The sequence below is a fragment of the Suncus etruscus genome, chromosome 2 (genome assembly GCF_024139225.1).
Source record: "Suncus etruscus isolate mSunEtr1 chromosome 2, mSunEtr1.pri.cur, whole genome shotgun sequence".
In the NCBI taxonomy this organism is placed as follows: domain Eukaryota; kingdom Metazoa; phylum Chordata; class Mammalia; order Eulipotyphla; family Soricidae; genus Suncus; species Suncus etruscus.
In genome coordinates this window covers 4,718,546-4,732,025 of record NC_064849.1, presented here as the reverse complement: position 1 = coordinate 4,732,025, position 13,480 = coordinate 4,718,546, and the positions used below count along the sequence as shown (strand labels likewise).

At 53.8% G+C, this 13,480-nt stretch overlaps 1 protein-coding gene and 1 non-coding gene across 2 annotated transcripts in view; both read right to left on the bottom strand.

Moving 5' to 3' along the window:
* The window catches only part of EP400 (E1A binding protein p400), a 73,115-nt gene that overhangs the window by 13,177 nt on the left and 46,458 nt on the right, over positions 1 to 13,480 (bottom strand). The window contains exons 24-40 of the mRNA XM_049769270.1: positions 12,492 to 12,641; positions 11,390 to 11,484; positions 9,350 to 9,591; positions 7,447 to 7,649; positions 7,173 to 7,342; positions 6,198 to 6,394; positions 4,388 to 4,499; positions 4,138 to 4,281; positions 3,145 to 3,273; positions 2,926 to 3,009; positions 2,496 to 2,630; positions 1,924 to 1,968; positions 1,694 to 1,847; positions 1,361 to 1,602; positions 1,096 to 1,269; positions 503 to 639; positions 363 to 419 (exon numbers count right to left, since the gene is read on the bottom strand). Of these exons, the coding sequence (XP_049625227.1) occupies positions 363 to 419; positions 503 to 639; positions 1,096 to 1,269; positions 1,361 to 1,602; positions 1,694 to 1,847; positions 1,924 to 1,968; positions 2,496 to 2,630; positions 2,926 to 3,009; positions 3,145 to 3,273; positions 4,138 to 4,281; positions 4,388 to 4,499; positions 6,198 to 6,394; positions 7,173 to 7,342; positions 7,447 to 7,649; positions 9,350 to 9,591; positions 11,390 to 11,484; positions 12,492 to 12,641 (2,470 nt within the window). The remainder of the gene's footprint in view (positions 1 to 362; positions 420 to 502; positions 640 to 1,095; positions 1,270 to 1,360; positions 1,603 to 1,693; positions 1,848 to 1,923; positions 1,969 to 2,495; positions 2,631 to 2,925; positions 3,010 to 3,144; positions 3,274 to 4,137; positions 4,282 to 4,387; positions 4,500 to 6,197; positions 6,395 to 7,172; positions 7,343 to 7,446; positions 7,650 to 9,349; positions 9,592 to 11,389; positions 11,485 to 12,491; positions 12,642 to 13,480) is intronic.
* Positions 6,968 to 7,095, bottom strand: LOC126002760 (small nucleolar RNA SNORA49). The gene has a single exon (XR_007493400.1). It is a non-coding gene; the product is annotated as a small nucleolar RNA SNORA49 (small nucleolar RNA).

Below are 13,480 nucleotides of genomic sequence, written 5' to 3'. Positions count from 1 at the left end.
CATGAGAAAAGGGGCTGGAACATACATACAGTGGCCAGTGGGCTAAGCCTCCAGAGGAAGGGGAGGCAGGCAGGCTCCAAGGTCAGGCTGACAAAGTGACAAGGACTGAGCCTGCCAGCAGCATTGCTCAGGTGCCCATGAGGCTCAAGCTAGAAGAGCACCTTCCTCTCACCATTCCCCACAGCTCTGGCCGAGCCTGACTACACTCCTGATCTGTTTTCCTCCTTTACTAAATGTCCAAGCCAGCGGAGGGCAGCCCACATCCAGACACCTGGTAGCAGGGAGGAGGGGAGCTGAGTTCAGTGAGGTTTGAATAGGCCTGCGGACAGTGCTCGTCAGTGCGCGAGCATGAGCAAGCATACCTCTCTGCCAGCACCGAGGCATGTTTGGGGTTCTTCTGAAAGGGGTTCATGCCGAGCCTGCAGATCAGAAAAAGAAACAAAGGTTTCTGAGCAAGGGAGACCATGGTCCGTGGGGGCCAGCCAGAATGTGGGGTGCGTACAGAGGCTTGATGGGGGGGCTTCTTTTCCCAGCCGTCATCTTCATGAGGTCGAAGTGGCTGGTGTAGAGCTGAGTGTGCGTGGCATTGTCGTCCTGAGCGTACATCTGACCCGTGCGCAGGGGACGATTGTTCTTGCTCTGAAAGAGATTGTGGCCACAGTCGGTCGCCCTGCCCCTGTAACAGCACCTTTAGCGGACATATGTCCTGTGTCAGCTCGGCACAGCCCTCAGGGAGCCACAACTCAGGGGAAATACTCTCACCTGCAGCCCTGAAGCGGGAGCACAGCGAGGAGTAACTGGAGGCTCAGGGCTCTCCTCCTGGAGGGCTTCTGACTGTGGCAGACGGTGAAGGGACATGCACTCAAACTACTCTGCTGTCACTCACAGTGACCGGCCAACCACCCCATCCCCTGAGGTACCCCAGGATCCATCATCAGTAAGAAGCTCCCTTAGAACCCTCTATGTTCAGCAGCTCTGACCCCGGGGCGGTGTGATGACTGGGGCCCCAGACTCAACCCAGGAGTGGAATGGAGACAGTGGGGGGGGGGTTTGCCTGCACGGGGGGGGGGATGGGGGATTCTCCCCTATGTGTACCTTGCCCTCCTCCCTGGGGATGAGCACGTTCTCATAGCGATTGCGACACTGCTTGGAGGAGCGGTAGATGCGGCTGCAGGAGTTAACCACGTCGCTGACCAGGTCCCAGTTGGGTGTGTGGGCCGGTGACACGATAGTGAGGTTCAGAGGCAGCTCAAGAAGTTGCTTTACGGCCTGGGGACAGTTTTCAGGTACAGTAGTTCAGGGGGCCTCGTCCACACAGGATGGCAGGGGTCCCGAGCAGTCCTCCCATCCCTGAGCCCACCTGCAGTAGCGCCCAGTCCTCGCTGATGAGCCACTCGGGGTTGTCTGCCCCAGACTCCGCCGTAGGTTTGGCAAAAGTAGGCAGCGGCTTGGCAAACTGGGTTTGCTGCTTCAACAGGATGTTCTTCTTTTGCTCCTTGCCCTCTCGCCGGATCTTCAACATGCCTGGAGTGGCGCGGTCAAACAGGGACCGAGGTGGCACGACGGCCTCCCCGTGGCGTTGCTTCTTCTTCCTTCCTGCAGCTGAGCAAAGCAGAGAGAGGTCGGGTGGAGCAGAGGAAGCAGCGTAGGAGGCCAGGCTCCCCCTCTGAAGGCTCCCCAACAGCGCACATACCTGAGGGGTCTGTTTTGTGTCGCTTGCGCTCCTTCCTCACGTACACGGGCGGCAGCTTGGACTCAGGGATGAGTGTGGTCTCATACATGAGGCACATGACTGAATCAATGTAGATGTCGTTGTCATCCTGTGGTGGTGTGGGCGGGGTCCAGAGCTGGAAGAGGAGGGAGAGCTCAGAACAGCAGCTCCAAGGCAGGCAGGCTGACCCAGCCCACGGCCACGAGACTCACCGGCATGACTTCAGTCTGTCCGTCAGCACCCTCACAGATGTACTCCTAGGGGAAGCGGGGCTCAGTTAAGAGCTGTTCATACTGTCTTTTTTTCTTTTGGTCCTACCCAGGAGTGCCTAGGGCATACTCCTGGCCCTGCACTCAGCAATTACTCCTGGCAGTGCTTAGTGCTCGGGGTGTCAAGAATCGAATCCAGGGGCTGGTGAGGTGGCGCTAGAGGTAAGGTGTCTGCCTTGCAAGCGCTAGCCAAGGAAGGACCGTGGTTCGATTCCCCAGCGTCCCATATGGTCCCCCCAAGCCAGGAGCAATTTCTGAGTGCTTAGCCAGGAGTAACCCCTGAGCATCAAACGGGTGTGGTCCCAAAAACAAAAACAACAATAACAACAAAAAAGAATCAAATCCAGGTCATACATGTACAAGTGCCCTACCCACTGCACTCTCTTCAGCCACTCTTGCAACATGTTCAGAGCACGCCAGTCCACATATGCAGAGGAACAGTGTGGCAAGGTCAGGACAGGGTGGGACACCACTCAGAAGAGTGCACTCTGCCTGTCCCCTGGAACACTTCTTACCACACTGTAGGCATCTTCCCGGGTATAGGTGAGCAGTTCGTCCTGCTCCTGTTCCCGCTGCGCCCTGGCCTCCTGCTCCTGCAGGTTCCTGGAATTCTGGGCCTCCCACTCCTGCATGGCAGCCGGCACTACGCCCTACCAGGAAGGGCCCAAAGGGGGAGTTCTCAGGGGCAGGCTTAACCGGCCCACTGTCTCCCCAAATCTTTGTCAGACACACAAAGCTAGGCCACGACAAAGGCCTCTGTTCCAGGGCCAAGAGCCTGCTGCCACCCCGCCACAGCTCTGACCAAGTTAGCTCGTAACAGCACTTGGTCTTTCTCAGTACTGATGCCTGCAAACCTGGCTGGTTTCCTTCTGGTCTCACCAGTCAGATGGCAACAAAGACAAGGGTCATAGAGATGGCAGTGCTGGCCTCGCTTGAGCCTCTCACCTCCCTGCTCATCTCCTTCTCGTCCTCGATGGAGGTGTGGAAAAATTCCAGGTAATTCAAGGCATACTTTTCTATCGGAGTAAGCTGTTTCAAAACAGAGTTTTTCAAGTGGGTGAGCAGCAGGTCACGAAGAGTTTGGTTCTTCCCCCTATAAGTGAAGAGGGACTCTTCATGGTTGAAGAGACCCACAGCACAGAGCGAGGAGAGGGGAGGACCTACCTGCTCCATGAAGTCTGCAAGCTCCCCCCAGTGTGAGGGCTCCTCGGTCCCCCTGCCAGGTCCCCCAGGGTCTGCCTCCTCCATTGGTCTCAGTGTGTCTTCCTCCAAGTACTCGATGCTCTTGAGAGCCTGAGGGATCACACATGCTGCTGTGAGGCCGCTTGTAGCTCACAAGCTCGGGCTACCTGCAGTCACTGCCCAGGCCTCACAGTGGGCACCCAGAAGAGAAACAACTGCACAGCCTACTCAGCAGCAGGCAGCACAGGCACATATATGGTTCAATAGCATAAAGACCAGCAGCCTGCTCAGGGCTTTGCCACCAAGTCCTGCCCCAACCAGGAGTGAACTATACGGGGCAGCCCAACAGACTCCAAATGCGCCGCTGCTCACACAGGACACGACGCCCTGCAGCCAGCACCATCGCATGCGTCTTCACAACACCAAGTCTGCGAGGAATCATTTACAGCACCATCAGCCCCATTGGGAGCAGTGCCGCCCAGCCCTTCAGACATCCCCAACACGGGGAGGAGCCTGACCCTGCACTAGAGCCCTGTGTCCACCCTCTTTCCATGCCACACTCCTGTACACCTTCCCCACCCCAGGTCTTGGAGCCACCTTGTCCCAGATTACATTTTCCTCCTGCCCTGACATGGAGCCGGCCCTATACCAGCTCCTATGCTTTTTTAGCACAGTCTTCTAGGCACTGCCTCAGCAAAGGGACATGGAGCTACTGTCCCTAAGGCTTGGAAAAATGTCCAACACCGAGATCCCAGATGGGCACCACATCTTCAGGTCTTCATTGACTTGCTGGCCCCATTGGCTGCAACTGGACAGGACAGGCCTCTGGTCTATGAGCATCATTTTTGAGGCTGCTTTTTCCCACCCCCCAAGTACAGCATATAGGCAGAGGGAGAGACCACAGAAGGGCAACCCCCTTTGCTACAGGCTGGGTCTGACGGGGGCTCTAAGAGCAGGGAGCTGGGCAGGCCTCACCTCGATGAAGGGTCTGGCAATCTTGGGTGCGATGGTCTCTGTGACCGACGGCTCCTGGGAAAGAACGACAAACTCCTCGGCCTTCACAGGGAAGCCAGTGTCGTCCACGGGAGAATAAACCTCAAACAGCTCCTGAATCGTTCGCTAGACACAGAAGAGGCCCACAGCTTGCACCTGCCTGGGATCTGGGCAGCCCATGCAGGAGGGCGCCCCCCTGGGCCCCAGTTTCCGGGGTCCTCCCCATTGGCACCTGTGTGAGGAACGCCATGGAGTAGTCGTTGCCCTGAGCGGCCACTTCACGGATTAGATCTTTGGTTCCATTTTTCAACAGTTTCTCTTCAATGGAATTGCCACTCACCAGCCTGCAGAGCACACGGGTCACATGTGGGTGCCCTGGGAGCTTGCAAACCCACAGGGCCTGCTACATGACGGTGCTGGATCCAGGGGATCCCCCTTCACCAGGAAATGGTCCTGGAGCAGCTCGACTACGAGCATAGAGCACTGCAGGCGTCCTTACATGTGCCCAAGGGCCACCAGAACATAGCGGGTATCCTTTGGCCCTTTGGAGACAGCTGGGATGACCCCAGGTGCCCCTCACGCTGTTACCGAGCAGCAACAGCTTCAGAGATTGGCATGGAGGAATTTCAGCCATGCGCTTGGCCACGCCTGCAGGTCTCAGCACCTGTGCCTACTCTGCCAGTTAAGCAAGGTCACACACAGTTCTGCCCCTTGGCTTAAAGTTGGTTTTAGGGTTCTTTCTGCTGCCAGCCTTATTTCACTGGGGTCAGTCTTCTGAGTTTTCCCTTGAGGAAGAGACCTCTGAGCATGATCTCTCAGACCATCCTGAGACTAAACCTTTGTGTCTGGGTCCGGAGAGATAGCACAGCGGTGTTTGCCTTGCAAGCAGCCGATCCAGGACCTAAGGTAGTTGGTTTGAATCCTGGCACTCCATATGGTCCCCGTGCCTTCTAGGAGCTATTTCTGAGCAGATAGCCAGGAGTAACCCCTGAGCACCGCCGGGTGTGGCCCAAAAACCAAAAACCAAAACCAAAACCAAACAAAAAAAACAAAAAACAAAACGTTTACCTTTGTGTCACTTTTGGGAAGGGTCACACTGTCAAGAGCTCAGGAGCACATCCTCCTAGATGGCTCTGTCTGAGGGAACATTTTTTCCCATGTCTCACTAGCTATCAGAGAGGGCGAGTGTAAAGGTAAGGTGCACAGTGAGACCTTGCAGCACAGATACATGCTGGGTGGATGGAAAAGGGCTGATGTGCCACAGTGCCGAGTGGAGTCTGCTGCCGGACAATTCAAAAACCCAGAGGAACACACAGACTAACTGCTGCTTCTCGCTTGAACAAATGAAACATTCTTGTAGAGACTGTTTACAAGGGCTGCAGGTGCTAAGACACTATAGTGGGGCCACTGAAAGATCAAGGGTCTTGTAAAAGGTGTGAATACAGTGACACAGGGCTCAACTGCTCTAGGGTGTTCAGCAGAGGCCCCAGAGAAAAGCACGGGAGCAAATCCATACACGCCTGCTACTCTGAAAGGGTCTGCAGCAAGAAGTTCTCCCAATCTATACATCTATGCTTGAAGATATCAGATACAGACAGGGATTTTTCAGCAGCCATTTCACTGACAGAATTTACATTTAGTAAGTGATGGAACAACCTGAAATAGAAGTTCTTCTTTTTGGTGGTGGTGGTGGGGCGAGGTGAGGGGATAAAACTAGGCCACAGCCAATAGTGCTGAGGGTTGACTCTGAGAGTGCTTGGGCAAATCCAAGGTGATGCTGGGATCAAATCTGGGTTAGCCACAGACAAGTCAAGCACCTTTCATCCTTAATTATCTCTGACCAGAGACCATCTTTCAAGGCTGAGACTGTACAGAGGCTTTACTATCTTAGAATCTAGCAGAATGACTCCACAATTTCTTGGATAAGACTTCGGGCAGAGAGAAGAGTGGAGCAGTTTTCCAGAGAACCCCCTGGGACTGTGAAGCACATGCCGACCAGGCCTCCACAGGCCCCACCCAGCACCTACAGCTGATCCCCTCACCTATAAATGTGCACATCTTTGCGCCTTCCAATCCGGTCACACCACTCCTGGGCCTTGGCGTCCATCACAGGATTGAGGTCATTGTCATAGAACACCACAGCGTCGGCTTCCACCAGGCTGACGCCAGTGGTGCGGCTATGGGTGGAGAGGATGGCACAGAAGATCCTCCGGTCTCTGTTGAAGCTCCTCACGAGCTCCTGAGGGAGAGGGCCGCAAGGCACCATGAGCTCCTAACAAGAGCTCGGACATTTCTGGTTCCCTAATCAAACAGTGTACATGACGCCATTTCTGATTCTGGCTCTCACTAATCAAAACATCTCTCCACAGTATACTGATAGATAACACAACTCACTGCTTGGAGAAAGCCAATGTCAGATCCCACCTGCTGTGTCAGGTTTACTCCTAGACTGGTTATCAACGAATACTCAAAGAGCTCCAGAATGAGAAATCGATTCCCGTTCCCCTATCCCCTAGGAAGGGGAAGCGATCTTGGCAATATTTATCCGCAGCAAATAATCCACACAGACAGGAGGGTAAAAAGGCAAGAAGGTCGGATGCAGAATCCTTTGTCAGCCTGCCAGCAGCTCCAAAACTCCAGAGCCTACCAGTTAGCTGCCCCAAAAGACCCTGAGCACCTTGCTCAAAACTATTTATTAGGCTCTCAACAGCGCCCCCACCTGGAAGGTTGGAGGTGGGACAACAGGCAGAGAAAAGGATATTAGAGGGAAATATTATAAAAAGCCTCCATATATAACACCCACCCAGTAGTGACTGTCAGCTCACCTTGTAGACCCCAATGGAAACAGTCTTCCTGGGGAGGGAAATGTGCTTTTCCTGTACCCTCAGGCAATGCCAGGGCACTCTACAGGCAAAAGCCCCTGGAGTAAGGTTGAGGGAGCAGGAGACGAGGCCAGGCTGGACATTAGGGTGCTAGCAGAGAGCCAACACAGCACCCTGGGGCCGTTCTCTCCATACCTGCCGCTGCTCACTATTGGCATTCTCATCGATCCGTATGTAGGTGAGGTAATGGAAATTCAGGAACGTCTCTAAGATGTCCAACATGAGCACCATCTGGGACAAGATCAGTACACGGCGCCCTTCGGACTTCAGCTTCTGCAGCAGGAGGGCCAGTGCTTCCAGCTTTCCTGTGGAGCAAGGGAGCCAGGAGTGCCTCAGGCCTGCAGCAAGGCCCCAGGCTGGGCAGATTGGGGCGGGGAGGGGACTATATGGGGGAGTGCTGCTCTCCCACCTGAGTCAAACTGGACTAGGCGCAGCTCAGGGAACTGTAGCGAGCGCAGGGCTGTCATTTGCTGGAGCTGCTGGGCATAGGGTGCCATGTGCTCCTTTAGACGGTGCCGAAAGAGCCTCAGTCTATGACTGTAGAGGGAGGGTGGCCTCGCTACCCATAAAGATGGGGGTGTGGCCACCACTGCAGGGATCACGCACACCACCCTGAGGAGGAAAACACAACCATTACCACCTGCTGGTTTCTCCCCATGTGCCTGGACACCAGGTAGCACTCGCACTCCTGTCCTGTCCAAAGTGGCAAGAGCCTAGAGAGTGAAGAGATGTCAAACGGCACTCGAATCTAGTGATGCGGCCACTGGCCCACACTGACATCACAGCTCAGACCAGCTCAGACCAGCAAAGAGAGTAGAGGCAGATTCGATGCAAATAGTGTGTCCACTGAAGAACACTGTGGGCTTTGGCTATGTTCTCCTAGAGGGCTGCGGCAGGTCATGCCCAGGTCACCAGGAGGACAGACCAGTCGAATAATCTGTGACAACCAGCATGCCATGCCCTGCAATTACCAGAGCTGGTTTTCCCTTACTGGCTACCACTCACTACACAACCAAAGGGGAGGAAGGGAAAGAGGAGAGGAAGATGGAGGAGGGAGATTCAAGGAAAGACTCCACACTATTTCAAGGTAGCTGCTCTTCGTAACTTCATGAATCAACTCAATGTGATTCCAATTGAATCCCAGCAAGTAGAGCAGTGTAGAGAGACCAAAGAGAGCTAGAGTCAGCATGAGGAGAAAGAATATCCAATACAGCCAGCTCAATGCTGTAGGAGAGCAAAAAGGCTGAGGCCGGGCCGGGAAGGTGGCGCTAGAGGTAAGGTGTCTGCCTTGCAAGCGCTAGCATAGGACAGACCGGTTCGATCCCCCGGTGTCCCATATGGTCCCCCAAGCCAGGGGCGATTTCTGAGCTCGCATAGCCAGGAGTAACCCCTGAGCGTCAAACGGGTGTGGCCCAAAAACCAAAAAAAAAAAAAAAAAAAAAGGCTGAGGCCAGCACTGCTCAACTTTCACACCTAAAGTTCTGCCATCACAAAAACCAACCAACAGTGACAGGAGGCAAGAGACAGCCCCACAGGAAAATGAACAAAGAATCTCCTCAACAGACTCTGGAATGGGAACAGCTGGACACTTGCATGATTCTCACCAGGGCCACCAGAAATATGAACCAGCCAGCAGGAAAAACCTACAGGGCTTTGACAGTGACAACTTTATTTCTGTCCACACCCAGTGATGCTCAGAGATTACTCCTAGTGGGCCCAAGGACTAACCAAGGTTGGTTGTATGCAAGACAAGCTCTCTATCCACTGTATGATCTCTCCAGCACAGTGAAAACTTTTTTGACATACTATCAAAAATAAGACCCATGAAAGTATAATCAGCGAGCTGGAGTTCATTAAAATCAAACTTTGTCTCTCTGACAAAGGAACAGTGCAAACGCCTAATGCTCAACTACAACAAACACCTGCCATTTTTAAAATGACCTCCAGGGGAGCAAAAAACATGGCTCAGGTGGCCAATGGGAAGATTCTATAGGCAGAAGTTCCATGTCAGTCCCTAGTACCACAGTCGCCTGAGCACCAGGATGTATGTGACCCCCACAAAAAGTAAACTAAAAAAAATGGAGCAAGGGATCTGAATCAGTGCATACAGGACTCGCAAATTCACCTTAAGGCTCCCCCAACCTGGGCAGGATATGACTGAGAACTCAGATTTTTAGGGTTAAAGACCCCAAACCACATAACTGTCTGAGGCCAAGACTGGAGACATGAGTCTCTACAGAACAAAAGCTGGGGTTAGTGTGTGCAGACTGGAGGCCCAGCGACTGTGAGGTCAAGTGCCCACTGGCCCAGACCTGTCCATGATGTCCTGGAGAGTCTCTTGCCGCTGGGCCAGTGTCTGAATCAAGTCTCTCTGGCTCTGTGAGGGGGTTGTGGACTCAGCCGCCCAGCCCTGGAGCCAGGCAGCCTTTCCCCTGCCTCCCAGGGAGCAGAGGCTTAGCAGATCCCGGCCATAGATGGGGGCTCGGGAGCAGCGCTGCTCGTTGACGAGGTAGATCTGGTCCAGGCGCTCTTTCAGGAGCCGAGTCTTCTCCTCCTTCAACAGGCAGAGGGAGGGAGATGGTTACCAGCACAGTGACATACTGTTGGCGTGCCCCAGAACGAGGTTCCCGACAGCCCAATACTCATGCTCACATATCACACTTATGCAGAGGACAGGTGCAGCCCTGTACTAGAAGGCATGGCATAGAGCCGGTGTGGGGCTGACCTGGCGGGTTGCAGGTGCACTGCTGAGATGGAGGAAGCCAGAGGACAAGCCTGAGGACTCTGTTTCCAGCCAGGGATCTATCCTCTGTTGGGGGTGTGGTGTATGACTCTCCCCCAGGAGCTCAGAAGCTTGGGATAAAATCTGCCCCGGCTCTAGGGCAACTGGGTGCTCAGTTCAGCACAAGGGCATGAGAATGTGATCCTGCGGACCCAGAGTCACACCCAGTAAATCTCAGGAGACAGTGGGGCACCAGGATTGGATTGAACCTGGGTCGGGCACCTGCTCCCAAGCTGCTTTCTTCTATTAGAAAGTATTTTCTGGGGCCGGCGAGGTGGAGCTAGAGGTAAGGTATCTGCCTTGCAAGCGCTAGCCAAGGAAGGACTGCGGTTCAATCCCTGGCATTCCATATGGTCCCACCAAGCCAGGGGCATTTTCCCAAGGCCAGAGATAGCATGGAGGTAAGGCGTTTGCCTTGCATGCAGAAGGTTGGTGGTTCGAATCCAGGCATCCCATATGGTCCCCCGAGCCTGCCAGGAACGATTTCTGAGCATAGAGCCAGGAGTAACCCCTGAGCACTGCTGGGTGTGACCCCCCCCAAAAAAAAAACAAAAAAAATATTTTCCCAGGCTGATGCTGTGGCGCAAGCGGTAAGGCGTCTGCTTGCCCAAGCTAGCCTAGGATGGACTGCGGTTCAATCCCCTGGCGTCCCATATGGTCCCCCAAGCCAGGGGCGCATAGCCAGGAGTAACCCCTGAGCATCACCGGATGTGGCCCAAAACCAAAAAAAAAAAAAACAAAAACAAAAAACAAACAAACAAAAAAAAAGAAATTATTTTCCCAATTTCCAGGCACAGGAGACATATTAAATGGCTGGAGTGCAGGCTTTGTACATCGGGTTCTTTTTTTTGTTTGTTTTTTTGGGTCACACCCGGCGGTGCTCAGGGGTTACTCCTGGCTGTCTGCTCAGAAATAGCTCCTGGCAGGCACGGGGGACCATATGGGACACTGGGATTCGAACCAACCACCTTTGGTCCTGGATCGGCTGCTTGCAAGGCAAACGCCGCTGTGCTATCTCTCCGGGCCCTGTACATCGGGTTCTGGGTCTTATGCCAGCACCACACAGTCTCCAGAGCACTGCCAGGAGTGATCCTCCTTCCAAAATTATCAAAACTTAGAGCAAGGACTTTTTTTTTTTTTTGTGGCTTTTGGGTCACACCCGGCAGTGCTCAGGGGTTACTCCTGGCTCCATGCTCAGAAATTGCTCCTGGCAGGCATGGGGGACCATATGGGACGCCGGGATTTGAACCGATGACCTTCTGCATGAAAGGCAACTGCCTTACCTCCATGCTATCACTCCGGCCCCTGCAAGGACTTTTTTTTAATGATCTTTTAAGCTACACATGGCAGTACTCAGGGCTTACTCCTGGCTCTATGCTCAATGATGATGTCTGGTGGTGCTCATTAACATACCCAAGGTCAGCTGCGTGGAAGGCAAATGGCCCACCCATTGTACCACTGCTCCAACCCCATGAGGACATTTCTGAGGGATAAAAGCAACAACTGTCCCTTGTAACAAGTGGCTGCAGAAGCTGCATGAACATGGCATCTGCTAGGTGCTGCACTGTACCTGGCTGGGCCCTCCAATGGGAGACGCTGGCTTCGGGGCCATCCCTGGTTCTCCTGCGGCCAGGGGGTTAGCTATTGCTCGACCAGGAACCCCAACTATAAAAGGAAAAGTCATGAGTCAGTGCAGGCTCACGGCAGACTTTCCTCACCCTTACCCCCACCCTACGCCCCATTGGCCCCATTGTCTTCAACAACAAGCATGGTCCAGAGAGTGCCAGTCTCCTCACACCCATGCAGAAGCCCAAACCTCCCCATCTGACTGGCACAACCACCTGGCAAACACTTCTGCGCTCTGACCACAAGCAGAGCAGAGCGGCAATGAGTGTGGCAGGTCTTCATTCTCTGGGAAGTTCTCTCAGGTGGCATGGAACCCTCGGGTCTGTGCTCATCCTCATAAGCCCAGCAGCCACCTGGTGAGGGGTGCTCAGGCACCCATTCCTAGCCCTAGGCCCAGAGCTACTCGGGTAAGGCACAGAGGCTGAGACATGGGCACAACTCCCTTTCTGTAGGAGCAGCAGCAAGTTCTCAGAGTTAAGAGAAGACAGGGCAACAGAGCTGAGGACAAGTGGAACCAGAGGTCAGAGTGAGGTGCAAAGTACTGGTGACATGATCTCCTGGCTGGAGACAGAGGATGGCCAGGGAGTTGGGCTGGGAGCAAACATAGTCTTTTCCCTTGTGTTCCTCCTGCTGCCACATGGCAACCCCAGGATCCCACCTGTTGGATCCTACTTGCCCAACAAGAGGGTGAGGGGTTTAGGAGAGCTCAGAGCAAACCAGAAGGGGACAGGCCGGCTGATGGATGAGGAGCCGCACAAACCATGGGTCCAATTTCTGTGCCATTCCTTCTTCTGAGGCAATTCCAAGCGGCCCCCTAAAGTGGGTGACTCCCAGAAATAAACAGCTCTAACGATTTGATTCCAAGTCTTCCGTGTAATGGGAAAACAACAAAGTTGAGAGAAACTGACTGCTAATATTCAACCAATAACAGAGTAACTGCGAAGAAAGAGATGCGGGGTGAGCTGACACCAGGCCCACGTACAGAGTCATGAACAAGGCCCCAGCCAGATAAGCTGCTGCTGGACTTCCTACTCTAAGTACCTTACCTTGGGAGGCCAGGGGCGCAGGTCCGGAAGCTGGTGGCTTGCTTCCCAGGGCAGTCAGGGTGCCTGCCTGAGACACAGTCTGCATCACCACAGGGCCTGGAGGGCGCAGGTATGTCTGTCCTGGAGCAGACACAATCTGGAGGACGCTGCCTGCAAACACAGGGCACAGGTACTGGCAAGCAGGATGTGGGAGTTGCAGCCTCACCACACATCAGAAACGGGGTGATAGACTAAAGGTCCGGAGTCAGTCCAGAAATCCATCACTCAGAGAAAAAAGAAAACATTTCCTAGTGATTGAGGAACCGAAGCGACAGTTAGCTTTGTTCCAGGCTACCAGGCAGCTCCTTACTGAAGCAGGAAACGACCACCCTCCTGCCAAGGGAAAAACAGTCCCAGCTCCCCGCCATGTACTGGTCTACCTCAGCCACATGGGAAAGAGAGACTTTGGCCCCCACACCAGAGGTTCTTAGCTGCTGTGGAAGAGTCATGGCCTTTCCAGCCATCTGGGCAGAATCTTCCTGGCATTTTAGCTCAGAAAAGGACTTCTCTAGTTCACTGCTGAACCCTCGTGGTCACCGTAAGTATAGAGAAGCCCAGAGGGCCAGAAAGAACATGGGATTAAGGTGCTTGCCCTGCATGCAGTCAACCCTGCTTTCTTCCATGGCACCAGATATGGTCCCTGAGCCCCATCAGGAGTAATCCCTCAGCACTGTCAGGTGTGGCCCCAAAACAAAGGCATAACAACAACAACAACAATAACAACAAAAAGTCTGTTTCATCACAAATGGTAACAGCAAGCCTTGTTCCTTGATTCATAAAACTGGAGAAATCTGGATAAAGCACAGTGTGTCTCTGGCCCCACTCCCTTCTGTGGGTACTCTAGACTGCAAGGCACCGAACACCCCCACCTTGCTGACCAGAGAATACATCTTACAACTGCTTAGGGAGGCAGAGGCCAAGGCAAAAAGGACAGCATCTCTGAGCCAGAC